Source organism: Polypterus senegalus, chromosome 6 (assembly GCF_016835505.1).
Source record: "Polypterus senegalus isolate Bchr_013 chromosome 6, ASM1683550v1, whole genome shotgun sequence".
Classification (NCBI taxonomy): Eukaryota; Metazoa; Chordata; class Cladistia; order Polypteriformes; family Polypteridae; genus Polypterus; species Polypterus senegalus.
Genome location: NC_053159.1, coordinates 96,935,798 through 96,955,049, shown reverse-complemented (window position 1 = coordinate 96,955,049; position 19,252 = coordinate 96,935,798). Strand labels below are relative to the sequence as shown.

At 42.9% G+C, this 19,252-nt stretch overlaps 1 protein-coding gene across 2 annotated transcripts in view; it reads right to left on the bottom strand.

Moving 5' to 3' along the window:
* rabep1 (rabaptin, RAB GTPase binding effector protein 1) overlaps positions 1–19,252 on the bottom strand; it is a 72,657-nt gene that overhangs the window by 41,781 nt on the left and 11,624 nt on the right. For both annotated transcript variants that reach the window (XM_039756595.1, XM_039756596.1), the window contains exon 3: positions 6,002–6,205. In XM_039756595.1, the coding sequence (XP_039612529.1) occupies positions 6,002–6,205 (204 nt within the window). The remainder of the gene's footprint in view (positions 1–6,001; positions 6,206–19,252) is intronic.

The window sequence follows — 19,252 nt, the reverse complement described above, 5'->3', positions numbered from 1 at the left end:
TGGGATTGGCTTGTTCCACTGTTTGAAGTTGCAGCTGTGGGTACAGCTGGAACATCTTTTTTTCCCCCTATCTATTTGTGCAAATGCTTGACACAAACAACTTTTAAATAGTAATAAACCTTTTGCTATTATTATTTCACAGTGGTGTTGCAAAAACCAACTGGCCGATTTTTACTACAAAAGACTTTATAGGGATTGATAATTAGTAAATTGGCTAGTCACAGGTAACAGTTTTTGTCGGCATTTGCTTTTCTATGTTTTACAGTACTTTAATGGTAGTGCTCCTTTATGCAAGGAATTATGACAGCTATGCCTGCGCTTATTGTTTCTTGCTGCAAACTGTGGTGTAGTGGATCCACAGGTCAAGTCAAAAAGGCCACTTTTTAAATAAATAGTCGCCGCACTCGCGGCTTTGAGAGGGCGCGTGGTAATGTGGCCGGAGCAGGTTCCTGGGTGAATCCGTGATGCGGGCGGTCCTCGCTTAAGTGCACAGGTGAGGAGTTGTCTGCATCCGTAATTGATGCCAGGAGCTGCTAATTGCCACACCTGATCCATGTCCCTGTGATAAATAATATAAGTGTGAGGTGGCAAGGGGGAAAAAAAAAAACAAAACACAGGAGGTTAATGGGGAGAATGGAAGCAGGATGGAGAAAGCCGGTGAGAGAGAGAAAGCGAGTGCAGGCAGCTGGGAGAGGCGAGCCCAAATGGAGTGTTTGGTCGGCACCCTGGTCCTCATGGATTACACTACCCAATACTCTGAGGAGCGACTGGGAGAAGGTTGGCTCGCCTCAGCGAAGGCAGTGGGAGTCGGGGACTTGGGAAGTGGAAGCCCCTGTGTGAGTGTCCTGGTCACTGGGGAGCCCAAGTCTCGGTCTGGGTGAGCAGAACCGGAGCTAGGGATCGGAAAAGACACCAGACCAGTACAGAGAAGAAGGTCAGCTGCATGTAGGGTGACTCCCCTGATGCATATATAGCCTGGATGGGAGAAGCAGGGGAGTCACCAGTAAAATAAGGCACCTGGCTTTGTTTTAAAAGACTGCTTCCAGCCATTGTTTTAACCTCGCTGTTTTTAAAGGATTATTTTTCTATTGGATTTTAACCTCCACCAGTTCACTCGTTTTTATTGAATTATTTATTTATTTATTGAAACATTTTTGAAGCATTGCACGTTGGACACTGTTTGGTTCTGTTTGCTGATTTTAATAAAAGCATTTTGCACTTTTTGCAACTTCCCCTTGCTTCATTGTTGTGCCTCACTGCCTAGTTTATCGGTGACCATTACCAATGGTGTCAGGTCCAGAGTTCCCAGAAGCAAGATGGGAACTTGGAGCGGAACCCGCATCGTCACACAAACGTCCTGTAAACAGGGAGCAGTAATGCAGACTTTATAACAGAGACAAAGACCTTTTTATCCTGCCCTTTAAATTAAAAGAAACACTAAGTAAGGACGATGAGCAAGCTTGTGTTAAGTACAGCGGCTCACATTCTCAATTAGAAAAAGAAGAGATGAAGAATTGGAATTGTCTCTAGGGGACAATAAGCTTGTTAGCTTAACAGCAAAATCTGTCTATTTTACTTGTAAACCTGTTAAACATGTTAGCCTTGTATCTTCCTAACAAACATCCTATGAACATCTGGCAGATACAGTATATAGCATTTTTAAATGTTTGTATGTTGTTTATTATTTGTGTGTGTCATACTGTATAAATTTTGGTAAGAAACAAGTACTGCATAATTTAAATGGCAATCCATATTTATAAGTATACCTCAAGAATTATGAAAGCAAAGAAAAAAATAATAAGGGCAGCGGTCTATTTTATGAACAACTGAATTTACATAACAGTACTGACATCTACTCTTATTGGTTCGTTGGTTTACATATTAAAATAAGTATATTTTATTGTACTGTTGTTGTTCTCCATTATGGAAAAAACAAAGAAAAAAGAGACCTTTATAAATATAGTAAATGTGTATTTTAACAGCAAAAAAACTATAGTGTAATTAATGATTAAAAATTATTAAAACCTGTAAATCCATGTATATTTATATTTAAGCAGTGTTAAACTACCAATATCGGTTAGTTTAATCAATGTGTGAGAATATATTTTTGTTATGCAAATGGTGACAACTACTGTCTTTTTTTTTTAATTAGGCTTTGTTTTAGATAAGTACATTACAGAAGAAATTAGATAATATAACAGCTAGCACTTATGAGAAGCATTTTTTTCTCTTTAATGCAATCTGTATTATGGATAAATTATTTTTTCTACATATTTTATGAGTTGAAAGGTATGCATTTTAGGAAAATTTGATTTATTTTATATTTTTATGGTCACTGAACAATAAATCTGCAGAATTTCATTTTGTTAATAAAAATGAACAGGTAACAACTGTGGTCTTATTTAATCATAAAAAAGAGTACAATTAAGATTTTATACATAACATAAGAATTCTCCACATCTGGTTATGCAGGAGCCTAGTATAAAAGTTTTTTAAAGAGATTAAACAAAAAAAAAATTGAATTTGTATCAGAATCCAGTAATATGATACTGGTATCGGACCTAAAAATGCCTGATCGGAGCATCCCTATTTCACCAGGTCTCCTGTGTTTTCTGATGAAGGGAAGGGGAGAGCTCCTTTAAGGGTTGCTTTTACTGGTAGTTGAGGCACAATGGAAAGTTGAGGCAGTGGAAATTTAGCTGAAGTACTGAGATAGTCATCAAAACACCCATGTGCAAAGCAGAACTTCAACAGTCTTACTGTACGCATGCATGAAAGTTCTAAGCATGGCTGCTACAGATTTGTGATGTCACGCTGGCCTTGCAAAGCATCATGGAGAGTTTGGGAAAAAATGATTGACTAAGCAGACTGCACAGCCAATTTCCAGGAAAATATTTGGCAAATAAGGTTACCAGAGAACACAGCAAAAACCACTATGGCAAGTATTCACTGCAAAAAACAGTGGTAATTTTTGCCAAACATCATTACTGGCAGTATATTCATAGAATAGACAATAAAAAAATTATATTACACTGAGAGCATGGTGATCCGCTTATTGAGCTTTATTTTCTTTATTAAGTGCAGCCGAATGTTTTCTGAAAACCCAGTAAAGTGACAAATGCATAGCAGAAGAGAAAACGTGAGCCATGGAGATGGATTGGCTTTTATAGTTCAGATGTAGAACAAGGTGAGGCATTTTATAAACTGCAAAAAAAGAAAAAGACTGCTACCAAATCAGGCAGCATAATGAATCACCTTTACATGGAATGCATGAAACTTTGGGGGCCTATAAGTCAAAACCATCACCCCTCTCCCCACACAAGCTAACAGACTATTTCTCTCTCTCTCGAGCAATACAGGATGAATAGAAGAATGTTAAATGGAGAGAAATAACTACTGCTATTTTGTAGCACACATTCAAAGCCATGTTTTTTGTCTGCACTGCAATAAGTACTGTACATTTTACAGATACAACTTACTAAGTCATAAGATCTTTGCTGAGAAAACACTCATATAACTATAAATACAGTCTCACAAACAATTTCCTGCCATGCTACCTTAAATTTTGCACCTATGGCTGATCTTTGTTCCAGCAGAACCTGTGAACAAAACTGTATATTTCATTGAAAAGTAGAAGTTGAAATCAAATTGTCTTCAAACAAGATACTTTCCTGATCATCACACTGGCAAATTAATAGTGGAAGTGTTATTTAAAACACATGAATCTAGCGTGCAGCGCTATTATAGGATCAATGAAATCAAAGCAGTGACTGAGACTTCAGTGTTTTGGCCATCTCCATCATCTTAACAAATTTGAGCAATATATATTGGAAGTGAGTGTGTGTGCCCTTTTCTATTCTCTGAATAAACAAAGCATTTCAGATTTTTTTTTTTACATATTTATTACATATAGGAGATAATGCACAAATTGTATGTTTGATCCTAGGTATCATAAAAATATAAAAACAAATGTATGTGTGTGTTGCCTCAGATAGTTGCATGCGACTATCTAGTAAATCTCCCACCTTTCCCCTGCAATTCTGTTGTTGCTCAGCTTACATGCTTCTGCAACAATGTGGGTCAGGGAAGACCAGTCTAGCCTGTATTTAGTGTCACTGGTACAGATTCACCGCATGTGTGATTATATTACAAGGAGAAACCCGTACTGTTACGATTGATTCACCACATGTGTGATCACATTCCAAGGAGAAACCCATACTGTTATGATTGTAGTTATACGGAGCCCTCAGTCATACTGGGGCAGGAATGGTCAAAAAGAAACAGCGGACAAGCACAGAACACACCACAGAATGTGATGGGCCTGGACATGGAAGGTAATCTACGTCTCAAGCTGTTTCCACGCCATGTTTTTCCCCAGCTCGAGGGAGGGATAACATAGTCACTCAATATGAGGTAATTTAGCTCCGATGCCTCTGGGAAGTCACAGCTGATCCTCTCTATGAGCTGCACTTCCAGTTCTGGCAATTGCGGCATCATTTGGGAAGGAACGATGATTCCTTAAAGTTTGCTAAAAATGCAGTCATAACAGCACATCCCATGCCAAAGGCACTGCATTTTGAAATTAACAAGGACTTCTTTTATTGCATAACTGAACACAAGGGAGAGGCGAGGTTGTTGTTGCTTTTGCGAAAAGACTACTGGCAGCAGGTTTGCACACTAACTCACGTCCATTTCAGATCTGATAAGACTTGATCTGGTCAGGTAAGTAGCAGAGGGGGTTGTTAATCAGTTTCAGCTGCTTTGGTGTTAATTAAATTAACAACAGGTGCACTAGAGGGGCAACAATGAGACGAACCCCAAAACAGGAATGCTTTAACAGGTGGAGGCCACTGAAATTTTTCCCTCCTCATTTTTCTCACTGTTTTTCACTAGTTTTGCACTTGTCTACAGTCTGCCACTACTGGTAGCATGAGGCGATACCTGGACCCTACAGAGGTTGCACAAGTAGTCCAACTTCTCCAGCATGGCACATCAATATGTGTCATTGCCAGAATGTTTGCTGCGTCTTCCAGCACAGTCTCAATGGCATGGTTACTCTAGGAAAGCTGGACAGGGCCGTAGAAGGTCCTTAACCCATTAGCAGGACCGGCTGGTTTGGTGGTGGGTCAGGGATGGTCTGGGGAGGCATGTCCATGGAGAGATGCACAGACCTCTACTGCCTAGAAAACGGCTCCCTGACTGCCATTAGGTATGTGGATGAAATCCTTGGACCCACTGTCAGACCATATGCTGGTGCAGTGGGTCCTGGGTTGTTGCTAGTGCACAACAATGCCCGGCCACAAGTGGTGAAAGGATGCAGGCAGTTCCTGGAGGATAAAGGAATTGATACCACTGACTTGTCCCCATGCTAGTCTGACCGAAATCCAATAAAACACCTCTGGGATATTATGTTTCGGTCCATCTGACGCCTCAGCCTGTCCAGGAGCTCAGTGATACCCTGGTCCAGATCTGGGAAGAGATCCCCCAGGACACCATCTGTCGTCTCATTAGGAGCTTGCCCCAACGTTGTCGGGCATGCATACAAGTACATGGGGGCCATACAAACTACGGAGTACGATTTTGAATTGCTGCATTGAAATTTTGCCAAAATGGAATAACCTGCCACATCATTTTTTCACTTTGATTTTTGGGGCGTCTTTGAATTCAGCCCTCTGTAGGTTGAGAATTTTCATTTCCATCGAACAATGTGGCATCCTTTCGTTCCTAACACATTACCCAGTCCATATCAGTATAGATATCCAGCATTACTTTTTTCCCATTGCGATCTGATGTGTTTTCAAAGGGTTCCTTTAATTTTTTTTGAGCAGTTTAGTCTAAATATACTTCAATATATTGTGCAGTTCAGTACATGGTACAACCTTTTCAGAATTTTCTCTTGTACCTAGTGTTCTCCAGATGTATAATTAGAATATTTACTTTTTATCTGTTACTAGTAATCTCGATTTAGTGACACTGGCCCTAGATTGCTACAGGTACTTACCTTTCATGATAGCCTGCAATGATGCTACCTCCTCTTGCCACTGTCTTTTAACCTGGTCAATTGCTTCTTGTTTGGTGTTCTCTGACACAGTGGCCACAGCCTTGATGGTCTCCATTTCTCCATTAGCGTCTGAAAGCAGTTTTTGAAGCTTTAAAAGTTCATCCTGTGATGCCTGGAGAGCCACTCCCTGCTTTTTTAGCTCATCTGTATCAGGGAAAATAGAAAATTCACCGTTATATTATTACTAGATGCTATTATGTCCATTTTTCCCCCAATGCCAGCATTTTTTATAATCTTGGTACTGAATGAATATTAATGCAACTTTATCTATTGTATTAATAATATTATATAATATTTTTATCTTCGTGATTGGAAAAAATGGATATTGTGAGGGAATCAGAAATAAACATGATCCCTTAGGTTTAAAAGTCAAGTCAGAGTTGAAGAATTTAGGGGTAACTATTCATTCTGACCGAAATGTTAAATAAAATATTAATCAGATTACTTGGACTGCATGTTTCACTTAAGGATTACAGTTAAAGTTAGACCTCTTATACCTTTACAAGAAGCTGAAAAATCAATTCACACTTTTGTTTTCAGCCAGCTAAATTACTGTAATGTACTCCTTACAGGACTACCTAAGAAAGATATCAATCAGTTACAGACAGTGCAGAAGGAAGCAGCAAGAATCTTAACTCGAAGAAGAAAATCCGAGCACATTTCGCCAGTATTAGTGTTATTACAATGGTTAACTATAACACTTAGGACTGACTTTAAAATATTACTAATAGTTTACAAAGCCTTAAATAAATTTGCCCTATCCTATATTTTGGGATGTTTGTCCCCTTACATGCCAAGTTGTAGCCTCAGGTCTTCTAATGAAGGTCTGCTTATAATTCCAAGAGCCAACCTGAAAAGAAGTGCTGAGGTGGCTTTTTGTTGTTATGCACCTAGAATTTGGAATCACTTACCAATAGAAATTTTCCAGGCGATTGATAGATACTTTATTAATCCCCAAGGGGAAATTCACATACTCCAGCAGCAGCATACTGATAAAAACAATATTAATTAAATAGTGATAAAAATGCAGTGCAAGTTAAAAAATGCACTCTGGTGATGAACGCACAGGCCTTCAACAGTCTTGGTGATACTCCATCTGGACCTACTGCTTTGCTGGCACGAAGTCTCCTCAGCTCTCTGCTTACCTGGGCTGCTGTAATTGTGGGTGGGGAGAAACTCTCTCCAATGCTGGTATCAGCAGAAGGATGGGTTGAGGATGCAGTACCCTGAGGTGAGAGTGGGTTAGGGTGGTCAAACCTGCTAAAAATGTTGTCTCTCTCGATGGAGGCACCCCGCTTTGAGCTGCAGCCAGTGATGATCTTCATCCCATCCCACACTTCCTTCATGCTGTTATTCTGCAACTTCTGCTCCAGTTTTCTCCTGTACTGCTCCTTCGCCGTCCTGAGCTAGACTCGGAATTTCGTTCTGCACACGCTTGAGCTCATGCTGATCACCGCATTTAAAAGCCCTTTTCTTCTGGTTCAAAAGGCCCTTGATGTCACTTGTAATGCATGGCTTGTTGTTAGCATAGCAGCGTACTGTTCTTACTGGAACTACAATGTCCATACAGAAGTTAATGTAGTCAGTAGTGCAGTCAACAACCTCCTCAATGTTCTCACTATGTGACCCTGCAGAATATCCCAGTCCATAGTACCAAAGCAGTCTCTCAGTAAATTAAACAATTTTAAAACTGCTAAAACCCATTATTTTAAAATGGCTTCTCCATATCTACATTTTAGTTGTAGCCCTGTTAGTCTATATGGACGGTGAATTATCATTTTCCTCTGGGTTCTGCAATTCCCTACTAAACTGTACTATTTTCTGCTGTCTCTTCTGGTTCTTTTGTGGTGGCGATCTGCACCACCACCACCTGATCAAGGTACAATGCTGCCCCCTGTGTTTATTTCTGCCAATTTCTTCCTTGTGAAGCTTGAAGACCGTAAGTACTGATTCTGAACATCTTTGTTAAGTAGAATGCCCAGTGGGTGGTCTTTTGGCCTTGGAACCCCTGCTGATCTTGTTTTTTTTTTCCTCCAGCCTAACTGGAGTCTCTTTTTATTTTGCTTTTTTTTTTCTGTCCAACTAACCAGTTAACATTACCTTTTTCTTTCTTACATAATGTATACGATTATTGCCTAATCTTGTTTATGCTTTATATTAACTTCCTTTTATTTCATTTTGTAAAGCACTTTCAGCTATACTGTTTGTGAGAAAACATGCTATATAATTAAATATTGTTGTTGCTGTTGTTCATAATGAATAATTTTATGGATACAAGAAAAAAGGTCATCCTGTAGTGCATAAAAACTCTTCCAGTTAAATTTGATCTGTTAGTAGTAATGCAGCCATAATAAGAACACAGAAAAGAAAAAAAAAAATTCAACTCAAGAAATTTGAAATCCTTTGTGTAAAAAGGCGCTCTACTTTTCCTATCTTGATTATATTTAAATCCCATGTAAAAATGTTAAATGGCATTATAAGCAATACTGTTTGAATTTAATAAAAGTTACTAATTTTGTTTTTGTCTGTATTTAATTGTTTCCCAAAAGTTTAATTCTTTAAAAAAAAGCTACACGCTGCCATGTCAACTCACCCATTTCAGTTACATATATTATTATCATTTAAATACAAAAATTTCATTTGTTTCCATAACCATAAAAAAAATGGAAACAGAAACACAAAGCACATAATCATTACAACAAGCAAGTAATATAAAACTAACTTGTTGCTGTGGATTTTTTTAAACATAATACCTTCATTCAGTTGGTACAACTGCTGTTTCCTATTCCATTAAATGCACTATAGGAATCTTTCATGAGGTCACATAATAATCATGCTCTTATGCTTGTGTGCATCAGACCAACAATTGCAATGGACGGTCAGTCAAATACCAATAGGACTTCAAGTAAGGCAAAATTATATAAAAAAAAAAAACGTAAAAAAAAACTTAATATTTACATTCCTATTTCTTTTGCATTTCACTTTAGTGAATCCGATTTATAATTATTTTGTCTGTTTTATGTAGGAGTTTGAAAAAGATCAGGTGTAAATTTATCTCCCTGCCCTCCTGATCTGACCCTAAATAACAGCTACAGCATAAATTCACACCTGATCTGATGCTGTCTGTTTTCAAATAATATTACATTAGTGCAATGATGTTTTATGATTGGTACTATTCAGGTCATAATATGATTTCTTCAAAATGTCACATACAGTGCATCTGGAAAGTATTCACAGCGCATCACTTTTTCCACATTTTGTTATGTTACAGTCTTATTCCAAAATGGAATACATTCATTTTTTCCTCAAAATTGTACACACAACAACAACAATAATGACAACATGAAAAAAGTTTACTTGAGGTTTTTGAAAATTTATTAAAAATTAAAAAACTGAGAAGTCACATGTACATAAGTATTCACAGCCTTTGCTCAATACTTTGTCGATGCACCTTTGGCAGCAATTACAGCCTTAAGTCTTTTTGAATATGATGCCACAAGCTTGGCACACCTATCCTTGGCCAGTTTTGCCCATTCCTCTTTACAGCACCTCTCAATCTTCATCAGGTTGGATGGGAAGCGTTGGTGCACAGCCATTTTAAGATCTCTCCAGAGATGTTCAATCGGATTCAAGTCTGGGCGCTGGCTGGGCCACTCAAGGACCTGAAGCCACTCCTTTGATTTCTTGGCTGTGTGCTTAGGGTCATTGTCCTGCTGAAAGATGAACCATCGCCCCAGTCTGAGGTCAAGAGCGCTCTAGAGCAGGTTTTCATCCAGGATGTCTCTGTACAATGCTGCAGTCATCTTTCCCTTTATCCTGACTAGTCTCCCAGTTCCTGTCGCTGAAAAACATCCCCACAGCATGATGCTGCCACCACCATGCTTCACTGTAGGGATGGTATTGGCCTGGTGATGAGCAGTGCCTGGTTTCCTCCAAACGTGACGCCTGGCATTCACACCAAACAGTTCAATCTTTGTCTCACCAGACCAGAGAATTTTGTTTCTCATGGTCTGAGAGTCCTTCAGGTGCCTTTTGGCAAACTCCAGGCGGGCTGACGGGTGGATTGCTGCAGAGATGATTGTCCTTCTGGAAGGTTCTCCTCTCTCCACAGAGGACCTCTGGAGCTCTGACAGAGTGACCATCGAGTTCTTGGTCACCTCCCTGACTAAGGCCCTTCTCCCCCGATCGCTCAGTTTAGATGGCCGGCCAGCTCTAGGAAGAGTCCTGGTTGTTTCGAAATTCTTCCACTTACAGATGATGGAGGCCACTGTGCTCATTGGGACCTTCAAAGCAGCAGAAAAGTTTTCTGTAGCCTTCCCCAGATTTGTGCCTCGAGACAATCCTGCCTCGGAGGTCTACAGACAATTACTTTGACTTCATGCTTGGTTTGTGCTCTGACATGAACTGTCAACTGTGGGACCTTATATAGACAGGTGTGTGCCTTTCCAAATCATGTCCAATCAACTGAATTTACCACAGGTGGACTCCAATTAAGCTGCAGAAACATCTCAAGGATGATCAGGGGAAACAGGATGCACCTGAGCTCAATTTTGAGCTTCATGGCAAAGGCTGTGAATACTTATGTTCACGTGCTTTCTCAATTTTTTTATTTTTAATACATTTGCAAAAATCGCAAGGAAACCTTTTTCATGTTGTCATTATGGGGTGTTGTGTGTAGAATTCTGAGGAAAAAAATGAATTTAATCCATTTTGGAATAAGGCTGTAACATAACAAAATGTGGAAAAAGTGATGCGCTATGAATACTTTCCGGATGCACTGTACAGTAGATATTTTTAATCACGTGATATAAGATTATTAGAATTCACTTTAAAATTTTTTCATGTGTTTTGGAAAGTTCCAATTAAGAACTTGAAGACTTTAAATGTTTGTACCACTCCAGATGTTGACTTGTTAATTTTTCATGACTTAAGGTTTTCCAGGATTCATATGAACCCTGTTAGATGTAATTAGGTTGGTCCTATGTCATATCACGTTCATTATCTCATATGAACTGTTCTACGGTTTGCATGGCACCACATTGAGACCACCCTTTCCAATCTCTGTTGTATGTGACTGCTGGTTTGACATATACTGTACCTAAAACATTTACATGCAATTAAAAATATTCTTGCTGCCTTTATTGAAATATTGCTTATCTACACTAATAAAAGGCAAAGCCCTCACTGACTCACTCATCACTAATTCTCCAACTTCCCGTGTAGGTAGAAGGCTGAAATTTGGCAGGCTTATTCCTTACAGCTTACTTACAAAAGTTAAGCAGGTTTCATTTCAAAATTCTACACGTAACGGTCATAACGATTCGAAACGCCCGCCATGTTGAACTTTCTTATTTATGGCCCCATCTTCACGAAATTTGGTAGGCAGCTTCCCTGCGCTAACTGAAACTGATGTACGTACTTATTTCAATGGTATGACGCCACTGTCGGCCGCCATATTGAACTTTCCAACGTCACAAATTTTCCAACTTCCCGTGTAGGTAGAAGGCTGAAATTTGGCAGGCTCATTCCTTACAGCTTACTTACAAAAGTTAAGCAGGTTTCATTTCAAAATTCTACACGTAACGGTCATAACGGTTGACAACGCCCGCCATGTTGAACTTTCTTATTCATGGCCCCATCTTCACAAAATTTGGTAGGCGGCTTCCCTGCGCTAACCAAAACCAATGTACGTACTTATTTCGGTGGTATGACGCCACTGTCAGCCGCCATATTGAACTTTCCAACGTCACTAATTCTCCAACTTCCCGTGTAGGTAGAAGGCTGAAAATTGGTACTTATTTCGGTGGTATGACGCCACTGTCAGCCGCCATATTGAACTTTCCAACGGTCTTTGTTACTTATGGGCCCATCTTCAAGAAATTTGGTACGCGGGTTTTCCCAACGCTAACTGAATCCTACTTACGTACATATATACGTCCATAGCCTGCAGCTCGGTTACCGTGTGAGGCGGCACTGGGTCCCCGATCCTAACGCCTCCCACGTTGTTGGCTGCCTGCTTATATAAGGCCGTCCGTTGCTCCAGTCTCTACATTCCCTTCCTTGCTTCGCCACGGGATTCACGTCTCCCTGCTGATAACTACAGCCTTTTTATTTAATCCACGGTTTCTCTGCTGTTTTATTGTTCATTTATTACGATTACAGTTATTGTGTAGGTATTTTAGACTTACTTTACATTGTTCAGGTTCCCATTTCCTTTATCATTCCAACCGTACCCCCATTAACATGTCTATCGAGGTGATCACCATCGATCAAAGAACTATCACTTACCGAGTGGTTTCCATGCCCTGAGATGGCACCTACCTTTTCCACTCTCTTTGTTACAAATTGCATGGCCATATCAGGCTCACTCTTGATATCTGGAGGAACATTGTGTCTTATGTATTGAATGACTGGAACAGGTTCAGGAGATAATTATTCTACACAGGAGCACTAGAACAGTGAAATGCTTAAGCCCTTCACCTATGCATCTGCATGTGAGTTGATGGCTGCCGGTGAATTGTTTGGTTGTTGCTTTCAAGTGTACCGAAATGGCCAAATGTTTTACACCTTTTGACAACCGCCAATGCCTCTTAAACATCTTAGATTCACAGGTGACGATTTCAGTAGTGGACACTTTGATGTTTATGAATGTTTAAACTCTCAAAAGCTGAATGTGAAGTTATCGATGAAACCGGTTGTATACTTAGAACGCTTGACAGATGCTGAATGTCTCTTCAACACAAGTCCTACAAATACTGTCGTAATTGAAACAAACCATGAAACTCAAACCGATTATGACAGCAGCAATCCAAGCTGTGAGATTTGAAACAAGATTACTGTTCACATGGCCAACTGGCCAATTGGACACCTCCAAAATAATAAAACCAGTCTACGTTCGACCTGCCATCCTCTTGCCTGCTCTTTTACTTCCCTGTCTGTCCTTACCCTGTCATATTAGTAACCCATACTTCTCCTTATCTGAAGGTGTTTTCACACCTAGTTCATAATGTGTATTTTTTTTTTTCAATTTCCACAGTCTGGTTTTTTCAGGTAGATGTGAACGCACCAATCACATTATTATGTGGACAAAACAAACTGTACTGAGACCCATAGCAGCTCACTAATCAAAACACAGAGTGCCCAGTCTCGAACCTGGGACCTTCGAGTTAAAAGGCAGCAGTTCTTGCCCCTATACCATTCCAGAATATCTGCAAACTCCCTGTCGATTGACATTTGAGCTTGAGCTTTGCACTTATGGACATGCACATGTAAATTGAATGCTTTTTTTCCCCTTTGGTTATATTCTTGAATAAAAGCACACATATTTATTTGATATTTGGACTAAAGTCTTCACACATTACACACTCATCATTATTAGTATAATATGATATAATATGATATAATATGATATGATACAATAGTTTCTGCTTTAGGGATGTTTTCAGCATTTCTTGCATTTCCTTTCATCCTACACTTACCCAGATCTTTGTAGACACAGAACACACATGAAATGCATGTATTCCAAATAACGATATACTATATTATTTACTCTATACAACTAAAGGAACCTCACATCCAAATAAGGAGCCTTGGCTAGAGCTGGGAGACCTAGTAGTTTTGATAATAGCTATTAATGCATGAAATGACTGATTTATAATTTATTATTCACATATTACTTTCAATGACCTAATGGTCAACTCCTTTAGCTTATTCTTAGTAATTTTAAATGCTCGTTGGTTATTAAAGATACCTTTGTAATTGATTTAGCACTGCTGAAACCTGTCATTCTGTTCACTTGGGTTGCAAGGTAGTGGCATTCCCAAGGTAGTGGCATTCCCAAAGCTCATTTTTGGGTTAAAAAATGGCCAAAATGAAAAAGAAACATGTCAGTCTATTGTTTTTTTTTTGCACAATAACTGTTAATCTATGTTAAAGACTGCTAAGAAACTGAAGATTTCATACAGAAATGTCCATTACTGTCTTGCTTTTGTAACGGCCGACCCCTTATTCCCAGCCGGCAGCTACACCTCCAAGACCTGTGGCCTGGATAATTAACTGAGAACCTTTCCTGTCAAGCCGTACTCCTACACAGATAAACTTTCCCCCCCAATCGACGGTTTGAAATGCAAAGACAATAAGCAGAATGTAAAATTAAACAAGAATAAATGTATTAAATGACACAAGACACGCCACAAGACAAATGTACACCCAAATATTCCTCCACCCCAACAATCCCAAAGCAACACTGACAATATATATATACAAATCCCCTCCCTTGTCCACGTAACATATAACACACACCACACAAACGACAAATGGCTAGCAAACAGAATGAGTGTGAACTTGAGTCCGATACGTGAATAAATGTCCTGAATACGGGTACTGATTAGTGGCGATTGTAATGTTTGTATTTCCCGGCGTTTGGAACAACCTCACCGTGATTCCTCGGCGTGTGGTGAATGATGATTCGACCCCGGGGTCTTCAGCGGCAAGCAGGTTGAAAGGCAGTCCGGATGAATGAAAAACAAACTGGATGAAAGCGCAATGGAATGATTCGGCAGGCAAGTTGTGATCGTGAATGCGATATTGTTCTCCTCTCTCTCTCTCTCTCTCTCTCGTGCTAGTCTCTTCGTCTCCTCCTCTTCTCCTTAAATAGTCCGTGACAGTAGTAATTGATTAATTGATATACACAGGTGCTTTCCAGATTAGTGGTTGTGAACTCCTCCCATCATCCATCCTCCTTTACGGGGACAACATTAACTGATACACATACACGCAGTCAATGGGACAATGAAACGAGACACACACAGCACTGACATTTAAACACTATGTGGCACCGCTACATTCCCCCAACCTTGGACAAGGGAGGGCCGAAGTACGGCTTGAGGTTGGCCACATGGATGGTGTCTAACTTGGAGGCAGCGCCGATACCCCTTTGGATCTGGAAATTGACTGGACCTGTTTGATGAATGATTTTAGCTGGACCTAACCATTTAGGCGCTAGCTTGGCGGAGAATTTTCTGCTGGCATCTGAGAGATGGTGAGCTCTAATCCAGACCAAATCACCCGGCTGGAAGTGCGCTTCCCTCCGCCGGGCATTATACAGCTTGGCGTGTCTGGATGTCGAACTCACCAACCTCCCTTGGATTCTCCGCCGTAAACCCTCTACCTTAACCAAATTATTGTAACTGGTGGTTTCTGGACTAGGGGTGCTGGGAAGGAGTCGGTCGAGTGGGCCCTTAAGCTGTCTGCCCAGCGCAACCAAAGCAGGCGCCTCACCTGTGGCTTCATGCACTACGGTGTTCAGGGCAAAACGGAGCTCGGGGAGCCATTTATCCCAGTCCTGATGGCGTTCACCCACATAGGAGGCGATCATGTTCTTCAGGGTCCGTTCACTCGCTCCGTCATGTTGGCCTGGGGATGGTAAGTGGTGGTGAGGTTTTTCTTCACTCCCCAGGCTGCATAAAGTTCATCCAATATGGAGCTTGTGAACTGCGGACCCCGATCCGAGATGATGTTTCTTGGCACCCCCCAGCGGGTGAAGATTTCGTTCTTCAGGATGGAGCATATTTTGTTAGCCCTTGCATCGGCTAACGCAAACAGCTCCACCCACTTGAAAAATAGTCTACTACTACCATCAGGACGGTCTTCCTCGAGCTGGTGATAGGAAATGGCCCCATTAGGTCGACTCCCAAAGTCTCTCCTGGTCCATCTGCGATTGTCGATTGAAGTAATCCCGCCGGTTTACCAGGTGGGTTTTTAGTTGTTGGCAGGTCACACGTCTTCACGTGGTGGCACACGTCTTTCCGGACAGACGGCCACCACGCAACCCCCAGAATCTTTAATAAAGTTTTTGTCCTTCCAAGGTGACCACCTAAAGGACTGTCATGGTAGTGCTTCAGAAAGTCGGGACGAGCTCTTCCGGGACCACAAGTTGATGTTGCAGACCCCAAGGGTGGATGGAATAGTCCTGTACAAGACCCCTGGAGGTCCACAAAGTGTACCCGGTCAGTCGCTGTTGCTCCAGCCCTTCCCTGATGTTCTGGCAGAATGGACTGGTAGCTTGTGCTTGGGCCAGGTCTTCAAGGCTCCTTGGCAGAGGGAGGATCATCTTTTCACCTCTGCCAAACACACCATCCCGATGGCTCCGATACCCTAGACAGTGCATCCGGCACGATGTTACCACAGCCCTTCCGGTAAGTCACCCTGAACGTAAAATTCTGGAGGCGGAGGACCCACCTGGTCAGACGGGAGGAGGTCTTCGGGTGATTGAACACCCAGGTCAGAGCGTGATGGTCGGTGTACACTTCGAATTCAACCCTCCAAATAATGTCTCCATTTCTCCACAGCCCACACGACAGCCAAGCACTCCTTCTCAGCTGTCGAGTAGTTCAGCTCAGCGCCCGCGCAAAACTCGTGAGGCGACGCGATGACATGTTCAGCCTGGTTAATTCTTTGAGTGAGCACGGCCGAGCCCCAGGTTGCTGGCATCAGTTTGTACCTGGAAGGTGAGCTGTGGATCTGGTTGGGCCAGAACGGGTGGCTCTTGTAGGTGGCTCTTTAGTCGCTCAACCGCGTCCTGGCATTCTGTGGTCCACTCCCACGGGACATCTTTTTTTCTAAGCTGGTTCAAGGGAGCCGCTATATCTGCCATCCGGGAATAAACTTATGGTACCACCCCACTAACCCAAGAAAACGCTGCAACGACTTCAAATCTGTGGGCGTGGGGTACTCCCGGATGGCCAAGGTCTTCGGGTCTACAGCGACCCCTCCGATGAAAGAATGTGCCCGAGGAAGCGTATGTGGGGTTGAATGAAGGTACACTTCTTCGTGTTCAGCGTAAGGTGCGCTTGATGTAATCGCTGGAAAATGGAGTCTAAATCCCGGAGATGTTGATTTATAGAAGGGGAGTAAACAATGACGTCGTCGATGTACACAAAGCAGATCTTGCCTATCAACCCCCTCAGAACCTGCTCCATGAGCCGCTGGAAAGTGGCCCCAGCATTTTTAAGCCCAAAAGGCATGACATTGAACTGGAACAGGCCTTCAGGGGTGATGACTGCCGTCTTCTTTTTACTCCCCTCGTCCATCGGCACCTGCCAATAGCCACTGCGGAGATCTAAGGTGCTAAATACTGCAGCTCCATGCAGTGACTCCAGGATTTCATGAACCAGGGGCATGGGATATGCGTCCAGGCTCGTCTTCTCGTTAACCCCCCTGTAGTCCACACAGAAACGATAGGAATTATCCGCTTCTTCACGAGGACCACAGGGGACGCAGGAGGAGGAAGATGGTTCTATTATTCCCTCGGCGAGCATCCGATCGAGGTGTTCTTTAATGACGCCCCTCTTCAGTGGAGAAACCCGGTAAGCTCGGTGCCTTATAGGGACTTCGTCCAAGGTGTGGACCATGTGGGTCACCCCACGGGCAACTCCTAACTTCTCCGCCCACACCTCGCCCACTTCTTCAGCACCGGCCTCACCTCTTCAGGTTGTCCCTCCACTGGGGCTGCCGCCGAGGTGCTTGCGCCGCTCCTCACTGCTGCGTAGAATCCAAGAAATTCAGAGCCCAGATCTTCTTTGGATTTGTAAATGAATTCGCATATCCCTTCCCCCGGTACCGTATACCCCCTGGGACTGAGATGGATGGTCATCCTCATGGTGGTTAAGAATCCAGCCCAAGGAGTAACGGAACTGACAGGTGCTGGTCCTCCAGGACATACGTATCCATATCCCAGGTGGTGGCGAGTACACTGTACCTCAAGGGGACTCTGCCCAGGGCCTTGTGTTCACTCCCATCCGCCAATACAAATCGGACGGACGGGCAGATGTTAATTTGTCTGTCGGTCGGCTAATCTATTCCCACATGCTTGAGCGGATTAAAGTATGGTGGCTCCCGGTATCCACCACCGCATCCATCTGCCACCCCCGCAGCCTCACTGGGACGATCAGAAGGGACGTGCTCGCTTGCATAATGGCGAGATCGGCTTCCGACCGGCAAGGTTTGGCTCGTTGTGGTTTTAGGGGCTGGGTTTCTCGTGTACTGGCCTGAACTTTGTGCCAGTATGTCTTTGAGTTTCCCCAGTCCCGTTCCACTTGGGAGCCTACCCTCACCAAGTCCTCCACCGATCCCACCACCCCCCTGAGACTCCCAGCTAACCGCGGGTTACAGGCATTAAGGACACGGCGGACCACCTCTTCTTCAGCCATAGCCGGCCGCCACTTCAAACACAAAGCCCGGTATTCATAGGCGAAGTCCCGGATGGTTTGTGAAGGTAGTTGCACCATGGACCGCAGCTTGTCCTCCAGTTCGGTCTCGTAGTCTTCCGGAAGAAAAGTCGCGAGGAAAGATCGACGAAAGGATCCCCAGTCGAAAATAGTCTTCTTAGCCGTCAGCCACCAGCTCCGCACGGTCCCGAGAGGGATGTCCCTATCACCCCAATTAGCTCTTCCGGGTTAGAGGGTTAACGGCCAGGTACGCCTCCCGTCCTCCACAAAGTTCAGGACATCATCGACATTATAGGAGCCCCTAACTTGGGAAAAGACAGGCGCACCCAGGAACAAATGGCCGATTGAGGTATGCGCTCCCCTCCCGAGATACTACGGCGTTGAATGATGGGGCGACGGTCTTATCTTCTGGAGACACCTTTGGACTTCCCCCTGAAGAGAATCTTGCCAGCGTCGATCCCGCCCCTGGAGGCACAACACATTTCCGCCCAGGAGTTGAACTTGCTCGTTGATGTATTCTTTCATTTCCTCCTAGGAGCTGCTGATGCGAGCCAGCAAGGCTGCTTACGCGCTCCAGCGCATTTCGCAACCTCGCGGATCTTCTCCTCCAGCCGGGTCATTTGTTGCGCCAGATCCTCCCACAGAGGCGAGACGTCCTCCAGGCCTTCCTCTTCAGGTCCACGGTGATCTTCGAGGTACAGCGACTGCAAAGAATCCACCACCTCTCGCACCGCTGAACACGCTCTGACCGTGACGTGCGCGCCCGCTACTCCATCATCACACCGAGGCAAAGCAATGGTGTCGTCCTGCTCGGCACGCCCTAAAGACATGATATTTTGGGGAAAATTTAAAGGCAGACAGTGATCGAATTTAAATAAAGATTCCTCAGAGAGGGCACCACTTATGTAACGGCCGACCCCTTATTCCCAGCCGGCAGCTACACCTCCAAGACCTGTGGCCTGGA